We start from the raw sequence: 23555 nt of genomic DNA on the forward strand, positions 1-23555 counted from the left end.
CCTTTTGATATAAGCAAGAGATGAATCTGACAAAACTCCCACCATTCCTGCAGATTTCAAGGTCAACTGACATTTCATACAGTGACTGAACTTGCTTTGAGTAGACCAGAATGATGCATAAAGTGTGTGTGGGGGGGTATGCAGGGGAGGCATTAGCAAGAACTTGATGTGGGCAGGCATCAAGGAGCTTCCGTCTCTACAGATACTGGCGTGTGTCTGTTCGTTTTGTAATGGTTAATTCATCTAACTTTAATCATTTTTAACTTGTGTTTTAAAATATTTTCAGCAGTACCAACCTCTAGACCTCAAATAGACTCACATGCAAATATACTGTTAAATTCTAATAATCAAAGCACAACTGGTACCCCATTTAGTACCATTTTCAACTCTGAATTGACTTGATCTGTCTTTAGCTACTTGCTTGAAGGTTGCAGGTTGCATAAAAGGCATTTTAAACACTGTATGTGTTCCAAGATTAATTAAAGTTGTTCCTCACTGTAAGTCCTGTGTCATCCATGGCTGCAGCCATGGTAGCTAAGAAGAGCCTTTCCCCCGCCCCAGGGTCACTTCATCATGATAAGGACTGATTCCCAGAAATCCATGATCGTTCCATGTGTCACCAGCTCCTCAACCCCAAACCCTTTTCCGTGGCCATTTCTGTGCTGAACTGTTTCTTGTTGCTGTTTCACAACATGGCGGAAGGGATACGTGCAGCCTTTCCATAGCCGCCTCATCGCTTCCCGCCCTGATAACGTTCCGCAAACCAAGAGATGAGTTTGTCGTCGCTCGTTCTCGTTTCTGCAGCCTTGTGGAAGGCGTTGTGATCATTCTGACACGGTTGTGTGGATGTGGAAAGAAATGCTATTTGATATCACCTGGAAGAAGGGACTCAGGAGCTTGGAAGTATCTCAGCCTCAGCAGAGTGAGCTCTTGGGTCTCAGAGCCCAACTGAGGGGCAGAAGGGAACACCACCGACGCGAGCAGTATGAAGCATGTAGATTTGCTTAGGCTTTGTGTGGCAGCTTAACCTTCCCAGTGGTGAAGATGGTTGACTGGGGCATGGGGCGGTCAGGCAGCTAGAATAAAGACGGCCACAAGGGAGAAGGGCTGGCTCTATCCGCCCTGGTGCCAGGGGTGCCCAAGAGGCCATGGTTGGTTGGGGTTACAGGCAAGCAGCTCCAAGGACTTCCTGCTGGGGTGGGCTGGCACAAGTGAAAGTCAGTAATTTCATTGGATGGTAACCAGTAGCTGTTGAACTTCTGGCCCAATGAAGTTGGTTGGGAAGAGGGTCCGCTGCCTTGGGGGTGAGGGTAGAAGAGGGGGGGGGAAGAACGGAATGGATGGAAGAAGTGAAGAGACAGGATGGCGGAGGGAAAGTTCAGCAGCTGGAAGGAAAAGACTTGAAGGGAGAGGGCTGGCAGAGGAAGGGAAAGAGTCCGGGGGAAAGCTGACAGGGAGAAGTACAGATATCAGTGAGGAAAAAGGAGGTGGAAGTGGGGTCTCAGACCTCACATGAAGTTGTCTTGCACTGAATCAGACAGTCCCTTAGTCCATCAAGGTCAGTACTGTCTACTTAGACTGACAGCCCCTCTCCAGGGTTCTCCTGCTACCTTATCCTTTAGCTTGAAGGTGCCAGGGATAGAGCCCAGGGCCATCTGTGTGCAAGCTGATGCTGTACCATTCAGCGACGGCCCCTTCATGCCATAGTTCCTCTCGTCTCAAAACGAGTGGACCAAAGGCCACTGGTTGGGAAGGTGAGAAGCAGGTGGAAGAAAGGCCAGGACCTCCTGGAGGATTGGGTTTCCTATGGAGGCACGGGAAGGGAGCAAAGTCCCAAAGCACACCATTGGGATCAGAGTGGGGCAGGGCTGGATCTAGGGGGGCCTCGGGCGGGCGCTAACGAAGGGGGGGCCAAACTGGGCATGGAGTCCATTGTATTCTATGGCACCATAAGATAGAATGGCCCATAAGGGGGGCACCATTTTTAAATCTTGAGCCCCCCCCCCCTCAAAAAACATGTAGATCCGGTCCTGGAGTGTGGGGGGTCTTTACCATGCAGTGCCCTTGTTCCAGTTGACCCCTGCATTGTGCTCTGTCTCAGGTGGATACTTGCGTTATAGACTCTAGGCCTCTGTGACAACGGCGTTGAGAAGCTACGATGCATCCTCTTCCCAGAGACCCCCACAGTCCATCAATACCAAAAGACTGTCCTTTTGTCCTGCAGCTCAAGCCCCCACCTCAAGCAATGACATCGGAAGTCCTGAGTTCGGCCCAGGTTTGAATTTGTTTAGGCCGCCTTGGTTTGTCCCTGGCGTGTGACAGTTATGTACAGGAGAACCGTCTGCAAGACCCCTGGGCCATTGGGCTCATGTTTTTTGCCTTTTGTGGACCCAGAGTCTGATGAGTCAGGATATGAGGCAACTCCATGTGTGTGTGAGTTCTGAGATCCCACTTCTCTCTCCTCTCTGACATCTGTGTGGCATAAGAAAATGGTTCCTTTGAAAGAAAATTGCAGTCCCAAATTTTTTTTCTTTTAATAAAGTCAAGGTTAGTGGCAGCCTCTAGGCTGAGGATTTCTTTCAGGGCTTAACGTTAGCGGGGTTTGTTGCTTAAGGGAGTTGTAAAAAAAAATCTGTAAATTTGCAGATACTTCACCCAGCTGTGCATTGTTTATCTCTCCATACTCTTATGAGTTTTGGCTGCTTTGGACAGCTCTGTTTGAACCCGTGATGTAATGCTTGTGATCTCCTCCCCCCACCCCGCCCCACCGGCTTCTCAATTTATGATAGGAGTACTTCAAATCAGCATCCTTTCCTCTGGGATGAGTTTACTTTGGGTGAGTCTCTGCAGTTTGGAATCTTGCATCTTGAGGAGTAAATTTCTACAACCAGATTTACTCCGCAAAACCGAAAAAACCCCACTAACGCTTGCTGAACAGCCTTAGTTCTTATCCCTCAGCTCTCTGTGTCCTTTTTCCTTTTGTCCCTAGAATCTGTTTTTCTAGGAACTGCGCTGTAAGATAAAGGGGTTCTTGTACTGGATTCTAATGTGAAAAACCCCTCGTTACTGCAGTGAATCCTGTGCAGAAGGTAGCAAACAGAAGAAATTGCTGGCTGTGTTAGGTTACTGCGGGGGAATTAGAACAAAGCGGTAGACAAGTGCACCTTTAAGACCAACTAAGTTTCATTCAGAATGTAACTTTCGTATGCTCTAAGCAGACTTCATCAGACAGTGGGAATGGGGAAATAATACTCTGATGTCTACCACTTTCAGGCGGGCTAAGCTTCGGCTGTATTTGGAAGAACTAAAGCAACTCGTCCCCCTTGGGCCAGAGAGCACCAGACATACAACACTCAGCCTCCTGAAAAGGGCCAAGACGCACATTAAGGTAAAGTAGAATATTTTATTTTGAACGTTTCGCTTATAGGAATTGAGGATTCCTTTTTCTTAATGACAAGTATAACCCATGCCTTACATTTCTTGTTCAGCTGTAGGTATGGAATATTCTGCTACAAGCTGTGGGGTAGACGCCATTGCACGCTGGCTTACATCCAGACAGTTCTGCGATTAGCTTGGATGTGTCTGTCTGAAGTGTAATTTTAATATATTTTCCTATTATGTTGATAGACTTGTGGGAGTATCCTGTCCTAAGAGTTTGCCTCTAAAACATTATTTATTAAGTATTTTGAGGACTTCAAATGAACAAAGTTGGCATCTGAACTTACTGTGATCAAAGTATTTCATTTACGTGACAGTTGAGTCCTTCTGTAGTTTTTGTTTGAATTGAAGGCAATTATGAGCACTTTTTCACCTCTGTGGTAGCTGTTTAATGGGCCTTCGTGCAGAAGCTGCTGGGTGGCTAGAGGATCATAAGCACTAGAAGATAACCAGTTGGAGCAAGTCTTGGCTGTGGAACAGGATAAAGAGTCATAGGGCTTTCCCTTCCCACTTACTAAAATGAAAATGTGTTTGTATGTGCAGTCAAACAGTCTCTTATTACAGTCATAGACCAGGAGGATAAAACAATACATTAGCAGAGTGGTTCTCAGAACATATATATCAGGGTGTCAAGCATGTGGCCCAGGGGCCGAGTCAAGCCCCTACAGGGCTCCTATCAGACCCCCAAGCAACTGGCTGTTATATTCTTCCTTCTCCCTATGTCTTGCTTCCTTCTGCATAACAGCTTGTTTTGCAAGGTTTGCTCAATTGCACAGGAGCTACAGAGCAAAACCTCTATTTTCTCCATTAGTTGAGACTCCTGCTTTGGGGAGGAAGGGGGGGGCAGAGCTTGCTTTGCCATGTGCTCTCAGTCACACAACAGAGCTACTGAGGCAAGCCTGTCTTTCTTCCATTGACTGAAGCTCCTCCCCCTCCTGGTCTCCTGGGGAAGGAAGGAAAAAGAACCAGAGCTTCCTTTGCACAGTTCCCTGGATCCCATGGGAGAAATACAAAGAAAGCACCTTTAAGACCAACGAGTGTTAATGTATTAAGTTGTTGTTTTTTTAAATTGTGTCTGTCTTTGTCCTTTATAAAGTTTATATCTCTGCTACCTAATCTTAAATAGGTACACATAAGGACCGGCCTGACACAGCCCAGCCCGACAAGGTCTCATTTATGTCAGATCAAACGAGTTTGACACCCCTGATATATACAGTCTTCCATTACTTGTGTGTTTTTCATAGAATCAACATTAAACCTCAGTAGACTCTGGCAGGTGCACAAAATCTGGCAACTCTGTCCAAATTTGCAAGTTTGCAAGAAGCAAACCATTCCTTCGATCTTCCCGGGATTTTTTGGAGGATGGGTGTAATAAATATATATCTAAGGTCACTGTTGTCAGGTTATGATGATATACATGTTCACAGCAAAGACGTTTCTTGTTACAACTGACCTCATAGGATAGGGCCAGATACTTATACACTAGGCATGGCAGGTAATGACATAAGCAATCCAAAGGGCAAAAAGCAGCAGCAAAGCATTTGAAATATATGTGCCCAGTTCTCTCCCCCCCCACCAGTGTTAAGTGTCTTTTCTTTGAAAATGAAACTTCAAACCATTCTTCCAGTAGTTCTGATATTCCATTATAAGATTACATGTGTTAAACAATGAGCAAAGCAAAATCATAACTGGTCAGCAAGATGCATCAGAAAAGGCAAAATTACGTTACATATATCCAGAATCAAAGATTAACATTGGAGATCAGCTGACATAAAATTATTGGCAAGAAATCCTTTCTTGACAACTATGCATATGCTACATATTTCTGATTGGAACAATTTGCCTGCCTCTCCTTGTTAGAAACACCAGATCATGTGGCTGGTACTGGCACCAAAACACAAACGATGCATCCCTGAGATTTTTGGAGCAATCTTTAACAATAAGAATGTGGTGGATCTGAGCAGTTGATATTATACATCCAGCTGAACTTGTGTCATGAGAACAATTGTTTCCAATGTATTCTGACATCTTGAAGATCTTGGGGAATTTGAAGGTTTTTACCATATATATGTTGATTCATCAGTTCCCCCAGTTATTCATGGTTGTAGGAACGTACCTTTTGCAGTATTGGATAGGTTAAAGGAGAATTTATGTCAAATGAAAAGTGCAGGCGTCATATTTAAACTTGTGGGGGGCCTACAGATAGGGTGAATAGTGTTACCATCACAGAAAAAAAGAACATGAAGTTACGCGTATGTCTTGATCCATATGGCTTGATAAAGCAATTTGTAGGTAGTGTTATATCGTTCCTACAGTAGATGGCATTTTAAGGTGATTAGCTTGCTGGAATGAAATGTTTTACTATTGTAGATGAGGTGTGTGGTGGGAGATGTGATGTAATGTTCCTTTAATAGGAGCAGTCGCCCAACATGGATGTAAAGTATTTATTACCTTAGTGTTTTACTGGCAGCCAGTTCTCAGCTCATCGTGATTTTGAGTGGAGGCATCTCAAGATGCTGATAAACAAAACTGTTTGCTCTGTTGGACAACTGGATGTTCCTTGGAGTATTCTGTACGCCTTCATCAGATACTACAGCCGTGGTAGCTGTTGGGAGAGCGGGATCCTGAATGTGATAGCTCCTTGCAAATGAGTTTCTTTCTCAGATGCGTTTGAACACCAGTGGACAATTTCACTAAATGTTCAACTTGGCTGATTGCAGTTGTCAAGCTGAACTAGCACATAAGGGAGCATCAGTGATGTTTATCCATGTTGTACTACTTATTCATCTCCACTGTTTGAGTTACTGGATGAAATAGCTTTTTCACCTAAGTGGTAGTAAAATCCAGATTTGACTGTCCAAGTCCCTGGCGTATAAATGATGGGTGTGACGCTCTTGACGTTAAGTGGCAGACTTAAGTTTTAAGAACGTAGCAACTATATTATTTCACTAGATCTTGAAACCAAACAGCCCAAGAGCCCTAGCTAAACGTTAGAGTGTAACTTGTTTTCTACTGCATGAATTGCTAGGCAAAAAGCCTTGGAGCTGGTGAGGCAGAAAGCATGCCTGTATACAAAACACTGAACCTTTGCAGACTAGAATTTTCTTAGCTTGCTAATCAGTTCTAGTAGTAGTGAACTAAACCCAGACTACAAATCACTTGGCATGCGTGTGCAGTAGAGTTGCTGGACTGGCTTGTAATCTCTCAAAATCCATATACGGTAATTTTTAGTATAATCATGTGACCCTTCTGGATAAAACTGACCATTCCAGTTAATTTTGGGACATCTGAATTAGAAAGTGGCAAGTGTGATTTTTTATTTTATTTATTTGCTTTCCAGTTCTATCCTGCCCATTCCAAACAGACTCAGGGCGGCTAACAATAAAAATTTCCTGCATTGTGCAAGAAATGCAGCTTCCTGCATTGTGCAGGGGATTGGACTAGATGACCCTAGAGGTCCCTTCCAACTCTATGATTCTATGAAAATAAAACCCAATATCTCCGTTTCAGATATAAAACGATAAGACATAATAATTTGCAATTTAAAACAAAATTGGTGCTTTTTAATTTAGTTAATTTTTCAAATTAAGTCAAGTAAAATGGTTGCCGAATTATTTTTCCAGATAAGCATTCTCAGGAGTTACAAATAGATTTCATCGCATGAGAGGAAGGGACTACAAGGTCATCTAGTGCAGGGGTTCCCAATATGCTGCCTGTGGGTGAGGCCAGGTGGGGCTTTTGTCTAGCAAGGCTTCTGAATGGCCATTGGAGATTTGATTGGCTGTGCAGCTTTTTAAAAGCATTGCCTTGGCAGCAGCTGCCACCAGAACACAAGGATCTTCACCGTGTGACTGAAGAATCAAGTTTGAGTCCAGTGGGACCTTTAAGACGAAGAAAGTTTTATTCTAGGTTTGAGCTTTTGTGCACAAGCACACTTCTTCAGATAAAACTATGGGAGGTAAGCCACAGCAGCCTTCTTGTGGCTGGCTCCATATCCTGCAGTGTCGTGGCAGCCATTTTGTGCGGAGCCAGAATTCCAGAGGCAGCGGCAGGCTCAAAAAGGCTGGGGATCCCGATCTAGTGTACTTTACTTGAGCCCAGGATTGTTGAGCTGCCCTAGAGGGAGATTAGGTTGTGCCACATGCCTTTGCTCGTGCAATTTAGAAAAGGCATCCACAGGGCAAATCTCTCAAGATGGTCTCGTAAATGAGTCAAGCTACAATCTGAAAAGAAAGGCGCCCTTCCCATTGTGGGCCTGACTCACGAGCAGAAATATCCGTGACAAGGAAATGTGAGTGCCGGATGGCCATATATTCTTTCATGGGGCAGTTTTCAGCATCCCAGGGAAATCAAACTCTCCCTGAAATGTCCTGCCGAGGCTGCCTTATTCCCTTCAGAAGTAGCAGTCCTGCCTCGAAGCTTGTGGGTTCTCTGCTCCCGTAACTTTTCCAAGGATGTTATTCCAGAAGTGTAAATTTCTAAAGGGAGAACTATTGGATAGGCTTCAGCCACGTATGATGAAGTGCTGACCCCTTTTGTATTATGATGGCCTTTTAGTTGGGTGTGATTTCCACCGAAGTGCCAGTACAGATCTGGGCTATGGCCAAATATGGGCAGGCTAGGGTTGCCAATCCCCAGGTGGGGGCAGGGGATCCCCCAGTTTGGAAGCCCTCCCCCCGCTTCAGGGTCGTCAGAAAGCGGGGGGAGGGGAGGGAAATGTCTGCTGGGAACTCTATTATTCCCTATGGAGATTTATTCCTATAGAAAATAATGGAGAATTGATCCGCGGGTATCTGGGGCTCTGGGGGGGCTGTTTTTAAGTTAGAGGCACCAAATTTTCAGCACAGCATCTAGTGCCTCTCCCCAAAATACCCCCAAGTTTCAAAAGGATTGGACCAGGGGATCCAATTCTATGAGCCCCAAAAGAAGGTGCCCCTATCCTTTATTATTTCCTATGGAAGGAAGGAATTGAAAAGGTGTGCGGTCCCTTTCAATGTGAGGGCCAGAACTCCCTTTGGAGTTCAATGATGCTTGTCACAGCCTTGATCTTGGCTCCACCCCCAAAGTTCCTGGCTCCACCCCCAAAGTCCCCAGATACATCTTAAATTGGACTTGGCAACCCTATGCTATCCCAAGTGTGACTTCACCAGTGTCTTTAACAAGGCAGCGCTGCTTCCTTATCCTTGCGAGAAACACCTTGCACAATTCATCTCCCCAATGGATGTAGCTTTCTCATATTGGAAGCTCACATAGTAATCAGCCTGTGCTCAGCAGCAGTTACCATCTGATGAGCTTGGCAAATGTCTCTCTGGGTGCTTTGCACTACTCAGTTAGTAGTGGCTTTTCACAAGATCATCGTAGCATTTTAATTTTTAAAAATCATGTTTATTTTTTCATTCTAAAAAATTGAGTGCTGGCAATTACTAATGTAGAAGCTAGCCACTTCATTTTTTCGCATGCCTCTTCACTCCAAGGATCCTTCAAGAATGATCTGTATTACCTGTATTTTGGTTAACTTTTTCCTTTTTAAATTTTTTTGCTTCTCAACCCACCCTTTTCTTTAATAGCCTTTGAGCTTTTCCTGCTTTTGGCACTTCTACAGACATTGACCTTGTTGCCGTTGTATTTGCCAGCTTAAATTTCTGCACTCTCAAGTTGTTTGGGGAGTGATTAGAAAGTAGACTTCCTTTTCGCTTATGGTCTGAAATATTCAGTTGTATGAGCCTGGTGAGTCCTTTGTGACAAGCGACGTGGGTTTGTGGCAATACTCCCTTTAAGCTGTGGAGTCTCGTAAGCAAGGCTGTTACTGGGTATCTCTATACAGAACATATGAACATATGAAGCTGCCTTCTACTGAATCAGCCCCTTGGTCCATCTAAGTCAGTATTGTCTTCTCAGACTGGCAGCTGCTCTCCAGGGTCTCAAGCTGAGGTTTTTCACACCTATTTGCCTGGACCCTTTTTGGAGATGCCAGGGATTGAACCTGGGACCTTCTGCTTCCCAAGCAGATGCTCTACCACTGAGCCACCGTCCCTCCCCCAAGGAACGCATACATCCAGGACTGCGGAAACTGCACTGACTGCCAATAGTATTCCAGATTCGCTACAAGGTGCTGGTTATCACCTTTAAAGCCCTATATGGCCGAGGACCTGTCTATCTTAGGGACCGTCTCTCCCTACATGTTCCCCAGAGGGTATTTAGATCTGGATCGCAGAATCTACAGTCAATCCCCAGGCCAAGGGAGGCGAAACTGAAGGCTACCAGAGAAAGAGCCTTCTCAGTTGCTGCCCCCCACTGGTGGAACCAACTCCCAGAAGAAGTAAGGGCCTTGCAGGACCTTGCCCAGTTCCGCAAGGCCTGCAAAACAACTCTATTTCGACTGGCATTCAGCCTAACTACGTAGATGCCCAACATCGCTGAATGTACTATACCAACTTTAGCACCAAAAAATGTTTAATTCTTTTCAACTGTTTAAAATTGTTTTAATTGTTTAAGTGGTAATGGATTACTAATTTATTGTTTGCTTATTGCTTTTATTGTCTTGATGTTAAATTGTTGTTAGCTGCTCTGAGTCTGCTTTGGTGGGGAGGGCAGAATGAATGAATGAATGAATAAATAAATAAATAATAAACAAATATTCTGCCTCGTGAGCTACTGGCATTAAAGTTGTGAGCGAGCGATTTGGTTACTGCATAAATTATTTTGCTCTGGGGTCATCCTTCCTGAGCTGAGACAAAAATGTGTGAACTGGAGTCTAAAAAAGCATGAGCTAGCTCACACTAACTCAGTTTAGAGGGAACACCGGTTGGTGGTCTTTTATTCCATTTTAGCTGCGTGAGTCACTGCCACTCTTACAACTGGATTTTTCACATGCTCTTCCTTCCTTTTAATGATTAATCCCTGTAGTTACAGGTTCTTTTATTTTCTACCATTCTTTTAATGGCTCTCGTCATCTAGTGAGATCTGGAGTCCCCTTCTTTGCATCTCAGTTGGTGTGCAGACTGCTGTTGGCCCTTTCAAAGAAAAACGCTAGTTTGGTTTCTGTATACGTGGCTGTAAGGTCCATAACATATCTTGTCGCTATTGGCGGTGCATGTGCAGAGGGTAAAACAGAGAACTGTGCAAGAGTAAAATCCGGGAAGAAGTTGAGCCACACACCAGCACCTAGTATAAAAGTAGTGTATTTACAAACTATATACAGTACAACTAGTGCGGTGAAAAACATTAAACTGAGTGACAGAGTGCTACGCCAGGAACCAACTCTCGACAGAGAGAAATACTGTCTGGCACAGTAGTCCTTATATATACAGCTCTGCCAATCATGGCAGTCCATACAGTTGCTGACTTCAGCAGGTACTTTCCCCTGGTTACAGTCCAGCCAGAACCGGCTCACAAGGTTGATCTGACCTGACCTGTCAGATAGATCCACCTGCTTCTTCTTGCTCCTGTCATGCTGTGGAAGGAGGACTCAATACACTGACAGTCGCCAGGTCACAAATACAGCCTGAACCTCTGGGTCCTGTGTGGGAGGGTGCAGGGTACAATTCCTCCCACTGCTCTGGGTCCTGTGTGGGAGAGTGCAGGGTACGATTCCTCCCACTGCTCTGGGTCCTGTGTGGGAGAGTGCAAGGTACGATTCCTCCCACTGCTCTGGGTCCTGTGTGGGAGGGTGCAGGGTACAATTCCTCCCACTGCTCTGGGTCCTGTGTGGGAGGGTGCAAGGTACGATTCCTCCCACTGCTCTGGGTCCTGTGTGGGAGGGTGCAGGGTACAATTCCTCCCACTGCTCTGGGTCCTGTGTGGGAGAGTGCAGGGTACAATTCCTCCCACTGCTCTGGGTCCTGTGTGGGAGAGTGCAGGGTACGATTCCTCCCACTGCTCTGGGTCCTGTGTGGGAGAGTGCAGGGTACGATTCCTCCCACTGCTCTGGGTCCTGTGTGGGAGAGTGCAGGGTACGATTCCTCCCACTGCTCTGGGTCCTGTGTGGGAGGGTGCAGGGTACGATTCCTCCCACTGCTCTGGGTCCTGTGTGGGAGGGTGCAGGGTACGATTCCTCCCACTTCCACTGCTCAGTGCTGCAGCAGGGGGGATGATATGGCACTTGTTCTGGAGGGCGCTGGGAGGCTACAGTAGAGATCCTGAGGCTGCAGTTTCCTGTACACTGAAATTTGTCAGTGGATAGCAGAACTTGACATTGGCTGATGTGGTATTGCTAGGATCTGCTGACTATTCAGGAACTGCAGCTACAATACTTCAGTTACGGACCTAGGTCTTGTAGCTGATCAATGATGCCATCTGGTAAGGGTATGACATCCTTTTCCTCCTCCTGTGGCACTTATTGGAGTAGAAAGTAAGAATCCAACCTGTGCTCTACCATGCAAGCGATGTCAGTCATAGTTCGAGTTCCATCTTCTTCTCCAGTTAAATCAAACGGGATTTGGTCCAAAACTTACTCCCGCAACTATTTCATTTGTTGTATCTTCACCTCTTGTTAGAAGAACCAAATACAGCATAGGGTTTCCATTTGAATTGCCCCTCAAAAGAAATGGATATATAGTCCTCCAGGTATGGTTAAGGACTATTCTGAACTAGAGTTCATAATGCTGATTCTCCCTCCCCCCCCCACCTTGTCTTTTCTGTGAAACCCATGATCCCCCACAGAGTTTTTACACTGCCCTTTTAGAGATGACATTTAAAAAGTCAAAACCTTTGTGAAGAATGACATTTTACTTGTCCACATTTGACTTGTCCAGAAAACCATCTGGTGTCATTCAAATGGCTTGGAAAGTTTGAAACCATAATAGAGTTGAGATTTGAGGAAGGTGCATAGTGACCATAGATGAAGCTGTCTTCTGTTGACTGTTTATTTATGCTTTAATACAATTGAAACGTTGTTGACCAGCATCCAAGCAGGATCAGGGTTGTTAACTAGACTTGCTGGTTAACACAGTTTTTACCGAACTGCTAACGGCAGGAAATAGGAATGCGGGGAGAGAATCAGCTACAATCACAATCTAACATAATAAAACTAAGGAAATCATGATAGTGGACACAACTGAGTAATGATAATGGCAACTGAAATGTATGAAAAATCCCAGTTATAGCTCCTATTTTTTAGAAATCGTTTCCCATTTATTTCATATAAAGACTCCGTGAAAGACTATGGCATAAAGAAAATCTGCATTTGAAGCAAATAGGTATATACTAAGAGAAAATAAAAAATACAATTTTATTGCATGTTTGTTTTTCAAAATATATTGTAAATGTATGACCATACCAGTTTCTGCTGACAAGCACTCCGTTGTAAAATCTCACTTTTCGACTTTATAATGCTAAAGATGCATATCTTTGAAAAAATAGGCCCTGTTTCTTTATTTCAAAAGAGTTGCTGTCAGGGGATCACAATTTCAAATCCAGCTGTTAAAAGAAAGGGAAAAGTTGTGGCCGAGCCAGCAGCAGTGAAGCGGGCAGCAGCCCCACATGCCCCCCTCAACTGCTTGCTTAGTGCTGCTGCCGTAGCCCAGGTAGGGTTGCCAAGTCCAATTTAAGAAATATCTGGGGACTTTGGGGGTGGAGCCAGGAGTCTTTGGAGGTGGAGCCAGGAGACATTGGGGGCGGAGCTGAGAGCAAGGGTGTGACAAGCATAATTGAACTTCAAGGGAGTTCTGGCCATCACATTTAAAGGGACTGCACAAATTTTTAAATGCCTTCCTTCCATAGGAAATAACGAAGGATAGGGGCACCTTCTTTTGGGGCTCATAGAATTGGACTCCCTGGTCCAATCTTTTTGAAACTTGGGAGCTATTTTGGGGAGAGGCACTAGATGCTATACTGAAAATTTGGTGCCTCTATCTCAAAAAACAGCCCCCCCAGAGCCCCCGATACCCGCGGATCAATTCCCCATCATTCCCTATGGGAATCGTTCATGGAGGTGCATGATGGCTCTGGGGGTGGGGCTTCCCCCGCCGGCCAGCTGGCTGGGGGAGGGGGGAAGCCTGTAAAATCAGGGGATCCCCCTCTGGGCCCTGGGGATTGGGAAGCCTAAGCCCAGGCGAGAACCAAGCAGGGAGAGGGATTAGGCAGTGGAGGAGCAGCCAAGGCCTTCTTAACCCCCCACGTGACCTGGCAGCCATGAGAAGGAGCACAAGAGGCAGGGAGGGCTTGCCGGCTCTGGCCCTGAGTCTGCTCCTTGCCCCTCAGCAAGTTCCATCGGGCTGTTGAGGCAAACGCCCACCCCAGCTACAGGCTGCATTGTGGCGTTGTTGTGGATCGTGAATCGCTCCATCCCAGCCAGTGCCAGCATCTAGGTGATGTACAACGAAAGTATAATCTGGCCGCACTAAATCAGGGGTGGCCAGCAGTAGCTCTCCAGATGTTTTTTTTGCTTACAACTCCCATCAGCCCCAGCCAGCATGGCCAATGGCTGGGGCTGATGGGAGTTGTAGGCAAAAACATCTAGTGAGCTACCGTTGGCCACCCCTGCGCTAAATATTTGTAAAAATATATGTCAGCAGGGGTCGCTTTGTAGCAAAACAGGTGGTGGAGCTCATCCAGGGATTTTTATGCAGCTGCACCTACTATTCAATGGACAGGGTCGGAAGGAGGAGGTGGAACTGTCAAGCAATGTTCTATCTTCCCATAACTGTCTGTGTTTATTAGAATATAACTACCATAACTGTCTATGTTTATCTGATTGTACTGCCAGGCTGTAAATGTAACTAACCCTAAAAGAAAGCTGGGCACATCAAAGTAGAAAGTTGGCTGTCACCTCCTCCCTGCGCCTCTTTCGCTTTTACTAACAAATGCAGGAATTGCTCTTTGAAGATAAAGCCTCCAGGGACATTTTCCCAGGCCAAGCCTGGACCCAGGAAGTATAGCCACAGGGAGATAAAGGAAAGCACTGTGTGAACTTTCACACGTGAATACAGGACTGTTTAGTAATTGTAGTTTTGTTTATAGAACCTTTGATGTGCCATCTTTAAAATATGCATTCTACTGTTACTCTGTATCAGTTCCAATTCTTGGCTCAATAGAAGCACATGGATTATCAATAAACCTATACTTTGTTTCAACTCAAGGACTGGTTACTTTGAGATCCGCTTGCTTGACAGGAACTCTCAAAAAGGTTCAGGAGCTGTGCTCCTGTGAGCTCCCACTGAATCCGAGGCCTGTCTGTCAGTAGTGTTGCCATAGTTTGCATGCTTGGGGCTGTTCTGTATTTCCTATAATCGATCTACAACTTTCAAACGACAAAAGTTAACTGTATTTCTTAGTACTGGTAAAAAAAACAAACAAACTGCTTTTGCTTTGTGAGATTTTTTGTGGTTGTTGTTCTCTACTGGCATAGATGACAACAAAGAGATCAGTGTGCAGAAGCTCTCTACCTGGCAGAATGCTTAGTGTTGCATGTTCATGTGCGCAAGAATAATCAAACAATAAGAAATAAAAGGATTCCATTGGTTTCATTAGAAATTGGAAGAACAGGACCGGAAAGCTCTAAATATTAAGGAACAGCTACAGCGAGAACATCGATACCTCAAGCGTAGATTGGAACAACTCTCCATGCAGGGTCTGGAACGAATCCGCACGGATAGTCTGGGATCAACGATATCTACCGATTCTGAACAAGGTAGGTGGAATTCAGGTTTGTTAATGCCGCGGTTACTTGAATATATAAACTTGTAGCGGCAGCTAAAGACAGTTTCCTGCACAAGGAACGACACTGATTGTTTTAGATTTGGATGAACTGGCTGACTGCTTTAGAATAACTTCCAGACAAGAAGCATTAAGGGAAGTATTAAAAGGTAAGATGAGGCATTAAGGGAGGAACTGAGAATGATGGCTAAACCATGGTGTCATGTTGGGAGATCCATAAATGATCTAAAGCTATCCATGGTGCCCTGGCTGGGAATGCGGCCTTGGCCTAGGGCGAGAGTCAAATGTATTGCTTTCAAATTAATTGGACTCAGTGCTTTAGTTTCCAAGTTCCAACGGAGTGTCAGAGGAACATTTCTTACGGTTCACATGTTACCTTCCTGTAGATGTTTGTAAAGTAGAATGGAGTCCATCCATATGGAAATGGCTCCAATCCTATTGCCGTGATATGTGAATATGTTCTTCCAGGTCCAGTTTAAGATGGGCTTTATAGCAACCAGAATGGTTTGTGATTTTGCTTCCCTCTTTTTCAACAATCCCAGCATTGTGTTCAGCTTTCATTCTGAGAAATCTCAATACCAGGCTTCTGACTAAGAAGCTTCACATCTAGGGTTGCCAATCCCCAGGTGGGGGGCAGGGGATCCCCCGGTTTGGAGACCCTCCCCCCCGCTTCAAGGTCATTAGAAAGCAGGGGGAGGGGAGGGAAATGTCTGCTGGGAACTCTGTGATTCCCTATGGAGATTTATTCCCATAGAAAATCATGGAGAATTGATCTGTGGGTATCTGGGGCTCTGGGGGGGGGGGGCTGTTTTTTGGGGTAGAGGCACCAAATTTCCAGTATAGCATCTAGTGCCTCTTCCCAAAATGCCTCCCAAGTTTCAAAAAGATTGGACCAGGGGGTCCAATTCTATGAGCCCCCAAAGAAGGTGCCCCTATCCTTCATTATTTCCTATGGAAGGAAAGAATTGAAAAGGTGCGCTGTCCCTTTAAATGTGACGGCCAGAACTCCCTTTGGAGTTCAATGATGCTTGTCACAGCCTTGATATTGGCTCCACCTCTAATGTCTCCTGGCTCCACCCCCAAAGTCCCCAGATATTTCTTGAATTGGACTTGGCAACCCTTTTCACATCTCCCGTCTTAGAGTTTTGAGAAACATTGTCCTGAGACATTAAAGGCTAATCACGCCCTGGCAAGGACACTGATGCAGCTTGCACAGGACTTTGCTAGCTTAGATACATACAGAACTGCACATTTTAACATAACCCCGCATTAAAATCTTCCCACCTCTAAAACATCGAAATAATTGTTCTTCCTGTCTGAACTGGCTCTTGAAAAACCTTTGAAAAACTCTAAGTACAAGAAGTGACCTTATTAGGTGAAAAATGCATTAATTCATGGAAGAGCCATAATAGCCTCATGCTAAACTATGGGCCTTTGTCGTTTGCAGTCAGTCTAGTTTACCCCGCAGGTCTGTTGCGATTATAACTAATTGAAAACTAGCATAGTAAAATGCCCTAGACATGCTATATGAAATAAAGCAATATGTGTGTTTATAGAGTTGGACCCAACCATCTGGGGAAGGCCTCAGCCTCTAGTTGGCCGTCCAGGGGAACTGGTTGAGATAGGAACTGTCCAGGGGAACTGGACAGTTGGCCGTCCAGGGGAACTGTATGAGATAGGAGGTCGGACTAGATGGACCATGATCTGACCCAGCAGGGCTCTTCCTGTGTTCTAACCCGTGGGTGTTGAACTCTTTTGTTATGACATAAAATGTGACCTTGTTAGGCCTGGCCATGTGTGTCATAAAATGTAATGCCAGGTAGCAGAGAGATAAACTTTATAAAGGACACAAACATAAAGATTCAACTTAAAATAAAACATGCTTAAAACATTACCACTCGTTGGTCTTAAACGTGCTTTCTTTGTATCTCTTCCGTGGGATCCAGGCAAAGGAAGCTCTGGCTCTTTCCCTCCCTCCCCAGGGGATGGGGAGGGAGAGGAACCTCAGCCATAGAAGAAAGAGAGGCTTGGCTCAGCAGCTCTGCTGTGCGATTGAGAGAGCCAGCAAAGCAAGCTCTCCCTCCCCTCTTCCTCAGCCACTGGAGAAGATAGAGGCTTTGCTCTGTAGCTCTTGTGTGATTGAACAAACCTGGCAAAGCAATGCAGAAAGAAGCAAGAAAGAGGGAGAAGGTAGCAAAGGTCAGAGCGTCTCTTGCGGCAGGGGGGCGTAGCTTAGTGGAAGAGCATCTTTTTTGTATACAGAGGGTCCTAGGTTGAATCTCTGGCATCTCCAGTAAGAAAAGACCAGGAAGAGGTGTTGGGAAAGACCTCAGCCTGAGATCCTGAAGAGGTACCACTAGTCCAGGTAGGTGATACTGACCAATGGGCTGATGGTCTTATTCAGGAGGAGAAGAAGAAGAAGATATTGGATTTATCTCCCGCCCTCCACTCCGAAGAGTCTCAGAGCGGCTCACAATCTCCTTTCCCTTCCTCCCCGACAACAGACACCCTGTGAGGTGGGTGGGGCTGAGAGAGCTCTCACAGGAGCTGCCCTTTCAAGGACAGAGTCTCAGAGCAGCCTATAGTCTCCTTTCCCTTCCTCCCCCACAACAGACACCCTGTGAGGTGGGTGGGGCTGAGAGGCTCTCCCAGCAGCTGCCCTTTCAAGGACAGAGTCTCAGAATGGCCTACAATCTCCTTTCCCTTCCTCCCCCACAACAGACACCCTGTGAGGTGGGTGGGGCTGAGAGGCTCTCCCAGCAGCTGCCCTTTCAAGGACAGAGTCTCAGAATGGCCTACAATCTCCTTTTCCTTCCTCCCCCACAACAGACACCCTGTGAGGTGGGTGGGGCTGAGAGAGCTCTCAAAGGAGCTGCCCTTTCAAGGACAGAGTCTCAGAGCAGCCTACAATCTCCTTTCCCTTCCTCCCCCACAACAGACACCCTGTGAGGTGGGTGGGGCTGAGAGGCTCTCCCAGCAGCTGCCCTTTCAAGGACAGAGTCTCAGAATGGCCTACAATCTCCTTTCCCTTCCTCCCCCACAACAGACACCCTGTGAGGTGGGTGGGGCTGAGAGAGCTCTCACAGGAGCTGCCCTTTCAAGGACAGAGTCTCAGAGCAGCCTACAATCTCCTTTCCCTTCCTCCCCCACAACAGACACCCTGTGAGGTGGGTGGGGCTGGAGAGGGCTCTCACAGCAGCTGCCCTTTCAAGGACAGAGTCTCAGAATGGCCTACAATCTCCTTTCCCTTCCTCCCCCACAGCAGACACCCTGTGAGGTGGGTGGGGCTGAGAGAGCTCTCACAGGAGCTGCCCTTTCAAGGACAGAGTCTCAGAGCAGCCTACAATCTCCTTTCCCTTCCTCCCCCACAACAGACACCCTGTGAGGTGGGTGGGGCTGAGAGGGCTCTCACAGCAGCTGCCCTTTCAAGGACAGAGTCTCAGAGCGGCTCACAATCTCCTTTCCCTTCCTCCCCCACAACAGACACCCTGTGAGGTGGGTGGGACTGAGAGGCTCTCCCAGCAGCTGCCCTTTCAAGGACAGAGTCTCAGAGCGGCTCACAATCTCCTTTCCCTTCCTCCCCCACAACAGACACCCTGTGAGGTGGGTGGGACTGAGAGGCTCTCCCAGCAGCTGCCCTTTCAAGGACAGAGTTTCAGAGCGGCTCACAATCTCCTTTCCCTTCCTCCCCCACAACAGACACCCTGTGAGATGGGTGGGGCTGGAGAGGGCTCTCCCAGCAGCTGCCCTTTCAAGGACAGAGTCTCAGAGCGGCTCACAATCTCCTTTACCTTCCTCCCCCACAACAAACACCCTGTGAGGTGGGTGGGGCTGGAGAGGGCTCTCCCAGCAGCTGCCCTTTCAAGGACAGCTCTGCGAGAGCTCTGGCTGACCCAAGGCCATTCCAGCAGCTGCAAGTGGAGGAGTGGGGAATCAAACCTGGTTCTCCCAGATAAGAGTCCGTGCACTTCACCACTACACCAAACTGGCTCTCCAGAAGGCAGCTTCATGTTTGTGATTCTCACAGCATAGTTGTTGGAGGAGAACAAAATCATCTGTGCATTTTTAGCACAGCTGTTCCCCAAAGAAGACAGGGCAGCCTCTGTTTTTGTCCTAAGAACATCACTGTGAAGTAGGTTAGGCTGAGACAGAGATGGTTTATTTTATTCTTATTTATTTATTTGATTTGATTTTTAGCCCGCCCTTCCCGTAGGACAGGCTCAGGGCAGGTTACATCTTAAAAACAATCAACAGCAAAAACAATAAAAGATCAATTTAAAATATATGAAATTTAAAATTACAGAGTGACAGTAGAGACTAAAATGGCAAATTTTGCCTCACAAGCATGGCCTCTTGTCCAAGTCCAGCAGATCTTATAGCACTGGGATGGAATGAAGGGGGGAGGCTGGTAACAAGTGACGTCCACTGCCTCAGCTGGGAAAGCCTGCCGAAAGAGCTCCGTTTTACAGGCCCTGCGGAATTGGAGCGGATCCTCCAGGGCCCGGATTGCCAGGGGGAGCTCATTCCGCCAGGCGGGGGCCAGGGCTGAAAAGGCCCTGGGCCCTCATCAAGGCCAGATGGACGTTTCTGAGGCCGGGTATTACCAAACGTTGTTGGGTTGCTGCTGTTGATCCAAGGTTACCCAGTGAGCCTTTTTATTGGCTGATTCGGAATGTGAAGCTGTGTCTCCCACATAATGCTGCCAGCCTCCAGGTGGGATCTCGGGATCCCCTAGAATCACAGCTCCAGACTCCAGAGATGACTTTGCCTGGAGAAAACGGATGCCTTGAGGGTGGACTCTCTGGCTTTGTAGCCCACTGAGGTCCTCGTCAGTGGAGGCCGAGGGGACCCGGCAACCCATCTCTAACCACATCCCCACACGGTACATTTCAACATTCGGTATCAAGGCCAAGTGCTTTTTGAATGGTCCTGTTGCTGAGGGGCTCTGGAATGTTACTCTCCGGTGTTTAAGAGACTGTTTCTCTCTTGTGTCTCTCTTTTAGAGGTAGACATTGAAGGAATTGAATTCACACCAGCAGAGATGGACAGCAGCGGAAGCTCCAGCGATGCAGAAGACCAGTACAGTTTACAAGGCAGTTCCAGCGACACAGGCTATGTACATTCCCACAGACTGAGCGCCAGGCTGGTGTAGCGCTTGGATAAACCACTCAACTCAGGGCCATTGGATTGAAGCACTTAGACAAAAAGGAAAACAAAAAAAACCCCCAGTTGCTGACTGCCACTGCCGAGACACTCCAAAAGGAGGTTGCTTTTCCGGGGTTCCCCAAACGATGAAGAGATGATTAAATAAATTGTGAATCATGGGTTTTTTTTCCTCCCCTGTAGTGTGAGATTAGACACAGTTGTGGCTTAAAGTTGTTTCACGTCGGCGTTGTATAAGTTGTTGATGGTGAGGGAGGGAACCTGTCAGAACATTGAGCTAAAAACAGCATAATTAATTTGATTTTTTCCCCTCAGCTGGTTTTTAGATGTCAGAACTTAAGAGCAGAAAGAGGTGAGTTGTGGGCCTCGTCTTCTGCTGTGTCTCTGAGCAGCAAGGGAGGGAAGCGGCAGCAGGCAGTCCCCTCCTCCCCTCTCCGGCTGCAGCCGGCTCCTCTTCTTGGGATTGGGGCCCCCAGCAGATTAAGGAGTGCAAGCTGCAGGAAGTGACAGGCCTTTTAGAGTATTTAATCGTTGTTGTTTTTTTAAATCTTTGCTAGCCAAAGGTTGTTAGAAAGAAATCCTTTCAACATTTGAGAGACTAAATTTTGTTGGGTTTTTTTTTTTTTTTTAATTTGATAGAAGGGTGAAAAAGCCGGTTCTGATCATGGCTTAATCAACGTGCAATTATCCCAGCTTTCTTTGTTTTCCAGCACTAATTCTAGAAAGCTAGTCATTTTAAGATTGGGGAGGGGTGGGGGGGGGCGGGATTTGCCACCTCCAAGTGTGAATTTATTGTGGTATGCGCTTTTTAAGGCACACAAAAAAACTGCCTCCCATTTGCCATCTGCAGCCATTTTATTACGCATATTTTTCTCCTTCCTTTAAATGCTTAAAGGACGTATTTATAGTAAGCATTCAGCTCTCAGGAATTTTAATTTGCTTGTATACCTACTGCCTTTTCAGACTGTGCCACGCATCTGCTTAAAAGGCTTCCTCATAGCGTAAGAAATCAGAGAGCCGTTTAGGCAGCTGATCCATGCACATGCGGGATGTGTGGCGGTCCTTATTAAATGCTGGATGCCTCTGATAGACAGTAGATATCTCTGTCTGGATCCATGATTCGTCTGCACAGAATCATCTGAGCTAGACCAGGGCCTGTTGTGTTTCATGTTCCTTATCCAAATAGTAACCTTCCCGGTTCTTTACGGTGAAACTGCCAGTTGACGCAGCGGTTACCATACAGTGAACAATACACGGCAAGTGTTTTGTCAGTGCGTTCAGAGTTCCTAGGATCCCAGAGGTAGACGTTCCTGAGTGTTGTGTTTTCCCTGTATATAGTTGCCAGCACGCTGAACGGAAGGCATGGGTTTAAATAACTATTATTTCTTGTAGAACAATCGTCAAGCCAAGTGGCACCTTAAATTGTGTCGGTCTTTGAGACGCTACTGGGCTGAAGTTTTAATCCGCTACTACATACTAACACGGCTACCTTCCTGGAACAATATTCCTTTCAAGCATTATCGTTCCATAGCGGCAATTTCAGTTCCTTACCAAACGCTGTAGAACTGCTGACCTGTTTAGGAATTCGTCAGGATGCTTAAGACGTATTTACCCCAAATGTAGCAATACCGCAGAAGTGTATTTTAATACAGTTTAAGCTTAGTGAAAGCCGTTAGACCTTTGCTTGCTGGGGTTTTTTGTTTTTTTGGTTTTTTTAAAAAATGGACCAATCTTTGCATTACTACTTTAAATAAAGGTCTTTTTTTTAAACGGAAAAAAAGATTTAAAAAGCTTTATACATGCTTCAGACAAGTAGTGTGTTTCCTGTAAATATATCCTGTAAAAGATTTTGTATTATATTTTTCTTAACTCTTCTTACTTGTATAGTGAAAGGGAATGATATAAACCCAGACCAGAGTCTCAGGGAGGGACTCTTGACTGGCGTCCTGCTGTGCCTTGGTCACCATTTGATGTGTCTGCCTCTTGACGTGTTGCAAACAAGCAAACAAGCAAAGAGCCTGGGCTGGCTGTAGTCCTTCGCCTCCGGTGAAGCAGCGAGAGAGGTGTGCTCTGTCATTCCCATACCTAACGGACGATGGCGTCTGCTGATGAGAATGCTTTCTGTAGCCCTTTTAAGTATACGTATTTTCCCCTTGGTGCTGACTGTACAGAAAATAAACACCGACTGTACTTCTGGCAGCTGCTGCTTTACGCTGTTTGCTTCCCCTGACAGCCTGGAACTTGCCGACAAGGAAAAGTATCGTTCTAAAATCAATTTACTTTGTAGCCACTCCTGCTTCAGTCCTCGGAGGGGGCCTAAGGTTATGGATCCTGGCAGCTGAATTTGAACGCCGTACACCTTTTTGTGGGATGCCATTGGGTGTGTGCTGTGCACATTGCGTATTACCGAAAGCCTCAGTGGAGAAAGAGACATAGCAATATTTAGCATGTGTAGCTGGCAAGCCGCATGAATTACTATCTCGTTTGGTGCATAAATAAATTTCCAAATCATGAAATTGTGAAACATTTACGTTAATGGGAAGAAACACTGGGTCATGTCGTTGCTTGCGTTCAACTATTATTCATGGCTTGTAAAACATTTCCTTTGTGAAGAACAGCTCTTGAGCAGAGCCCCTCATCATGGAGGGGGGGGGGAAATCTCAGAATGACTTCTTTGTATTTTATGCCACTCTGACGTTCTGTCTTAGTAATGAATGTGCACAATTTAATGAACTCTTCCAGACTGGGTGTCAGTGGCTTTGTAGATCTTATATTTTCAATAAAGATTACTCCAATATTCTGACAGCAAGTTAAAATGAAAGTTGCCTTTTTCTGATCTCTCCCGTCCCCCCCCCCCCCAAGGGATTCATTGGTGTGATAATGCCTGCCAAACAGAAACGCACTTGATTATTATACTGCGAGTTTAAAACTGATCATTGGCCTTGAAATGGCTTTCCTCTTTCCTAGATGGTCGGGGACTCGGGGATTTGTATAAGTGGATTCATGAAGGTGAATCTTACCTATTGCTTCTCATTGCACGGAGTAGGGACAGGAAATTCCTGTCTGCCATCGTATTTCTGTATTTATGTAAAACATTTTAATACCATCTTTCCACCCAATCAGGGTCCTCCGAGTGGGCCGAATCCATGATGGAGTCAGTTGCCATTGTGTATGTGAACTGGCTCATTTCAAAAAAGAAAAATCATTTCCTGCTTTCTTCACCAAAGATGCGCGGCCTACTTACAGACTGTTTTTAAAAATATGGATTCTCAGAATACCAGCCGGAAAATGTCACATTA

At 46.0% G+C, this 23555-nt stretch overlaps 1 protein-coding gene across 1 annotated transcript in view; it reads left to right on the top strand.

Annotated features, from left to right (window-relative positions):
- MXD4 (MAX dimerization protein 4) overlaps window positions 1-23065 on the top strand; it is a 42093-nt gene extending 19028 nt beyond the window's left edge. Inside the window, exons 4-6 of the mRNA XM_060236750.1 lie at window positions 3274-3388; window positions 14908-15067; window positions 20097-23065. Of these exons, the coding sequence (XP_060092733.1) occupies window positions 3274-3388; window positions 14908-15067; window positions 20097-20245 (424 nt within the window). The 3' untranslated portion in view covers window positions 20246-23065. The remainder of the gene's footprint in view (window positions 1-3273; window positions 3389-14907; window positions 15068-20096) is intronic.
- Window positions 23066-23555: the final 490 nt, after the last annotated feature.

Source organism: Heteronotia binoei, chromosome 4 (assembly GCF_032191835.1).
Source record: "Heteronotia binoei isolate CCM8104 ecotype False Entrance Well chromosome 4, APGP_CSIRO_Hbin_v1, whole genome shotgun sequence".
NCBI classification, from domain to species: domain Eukaryota; kingdom Metazoa; phylum Chordata; class Lepidosauria; order Squamata; family Gekkonidae; genus Heteronotia; species Heteronotia binoei.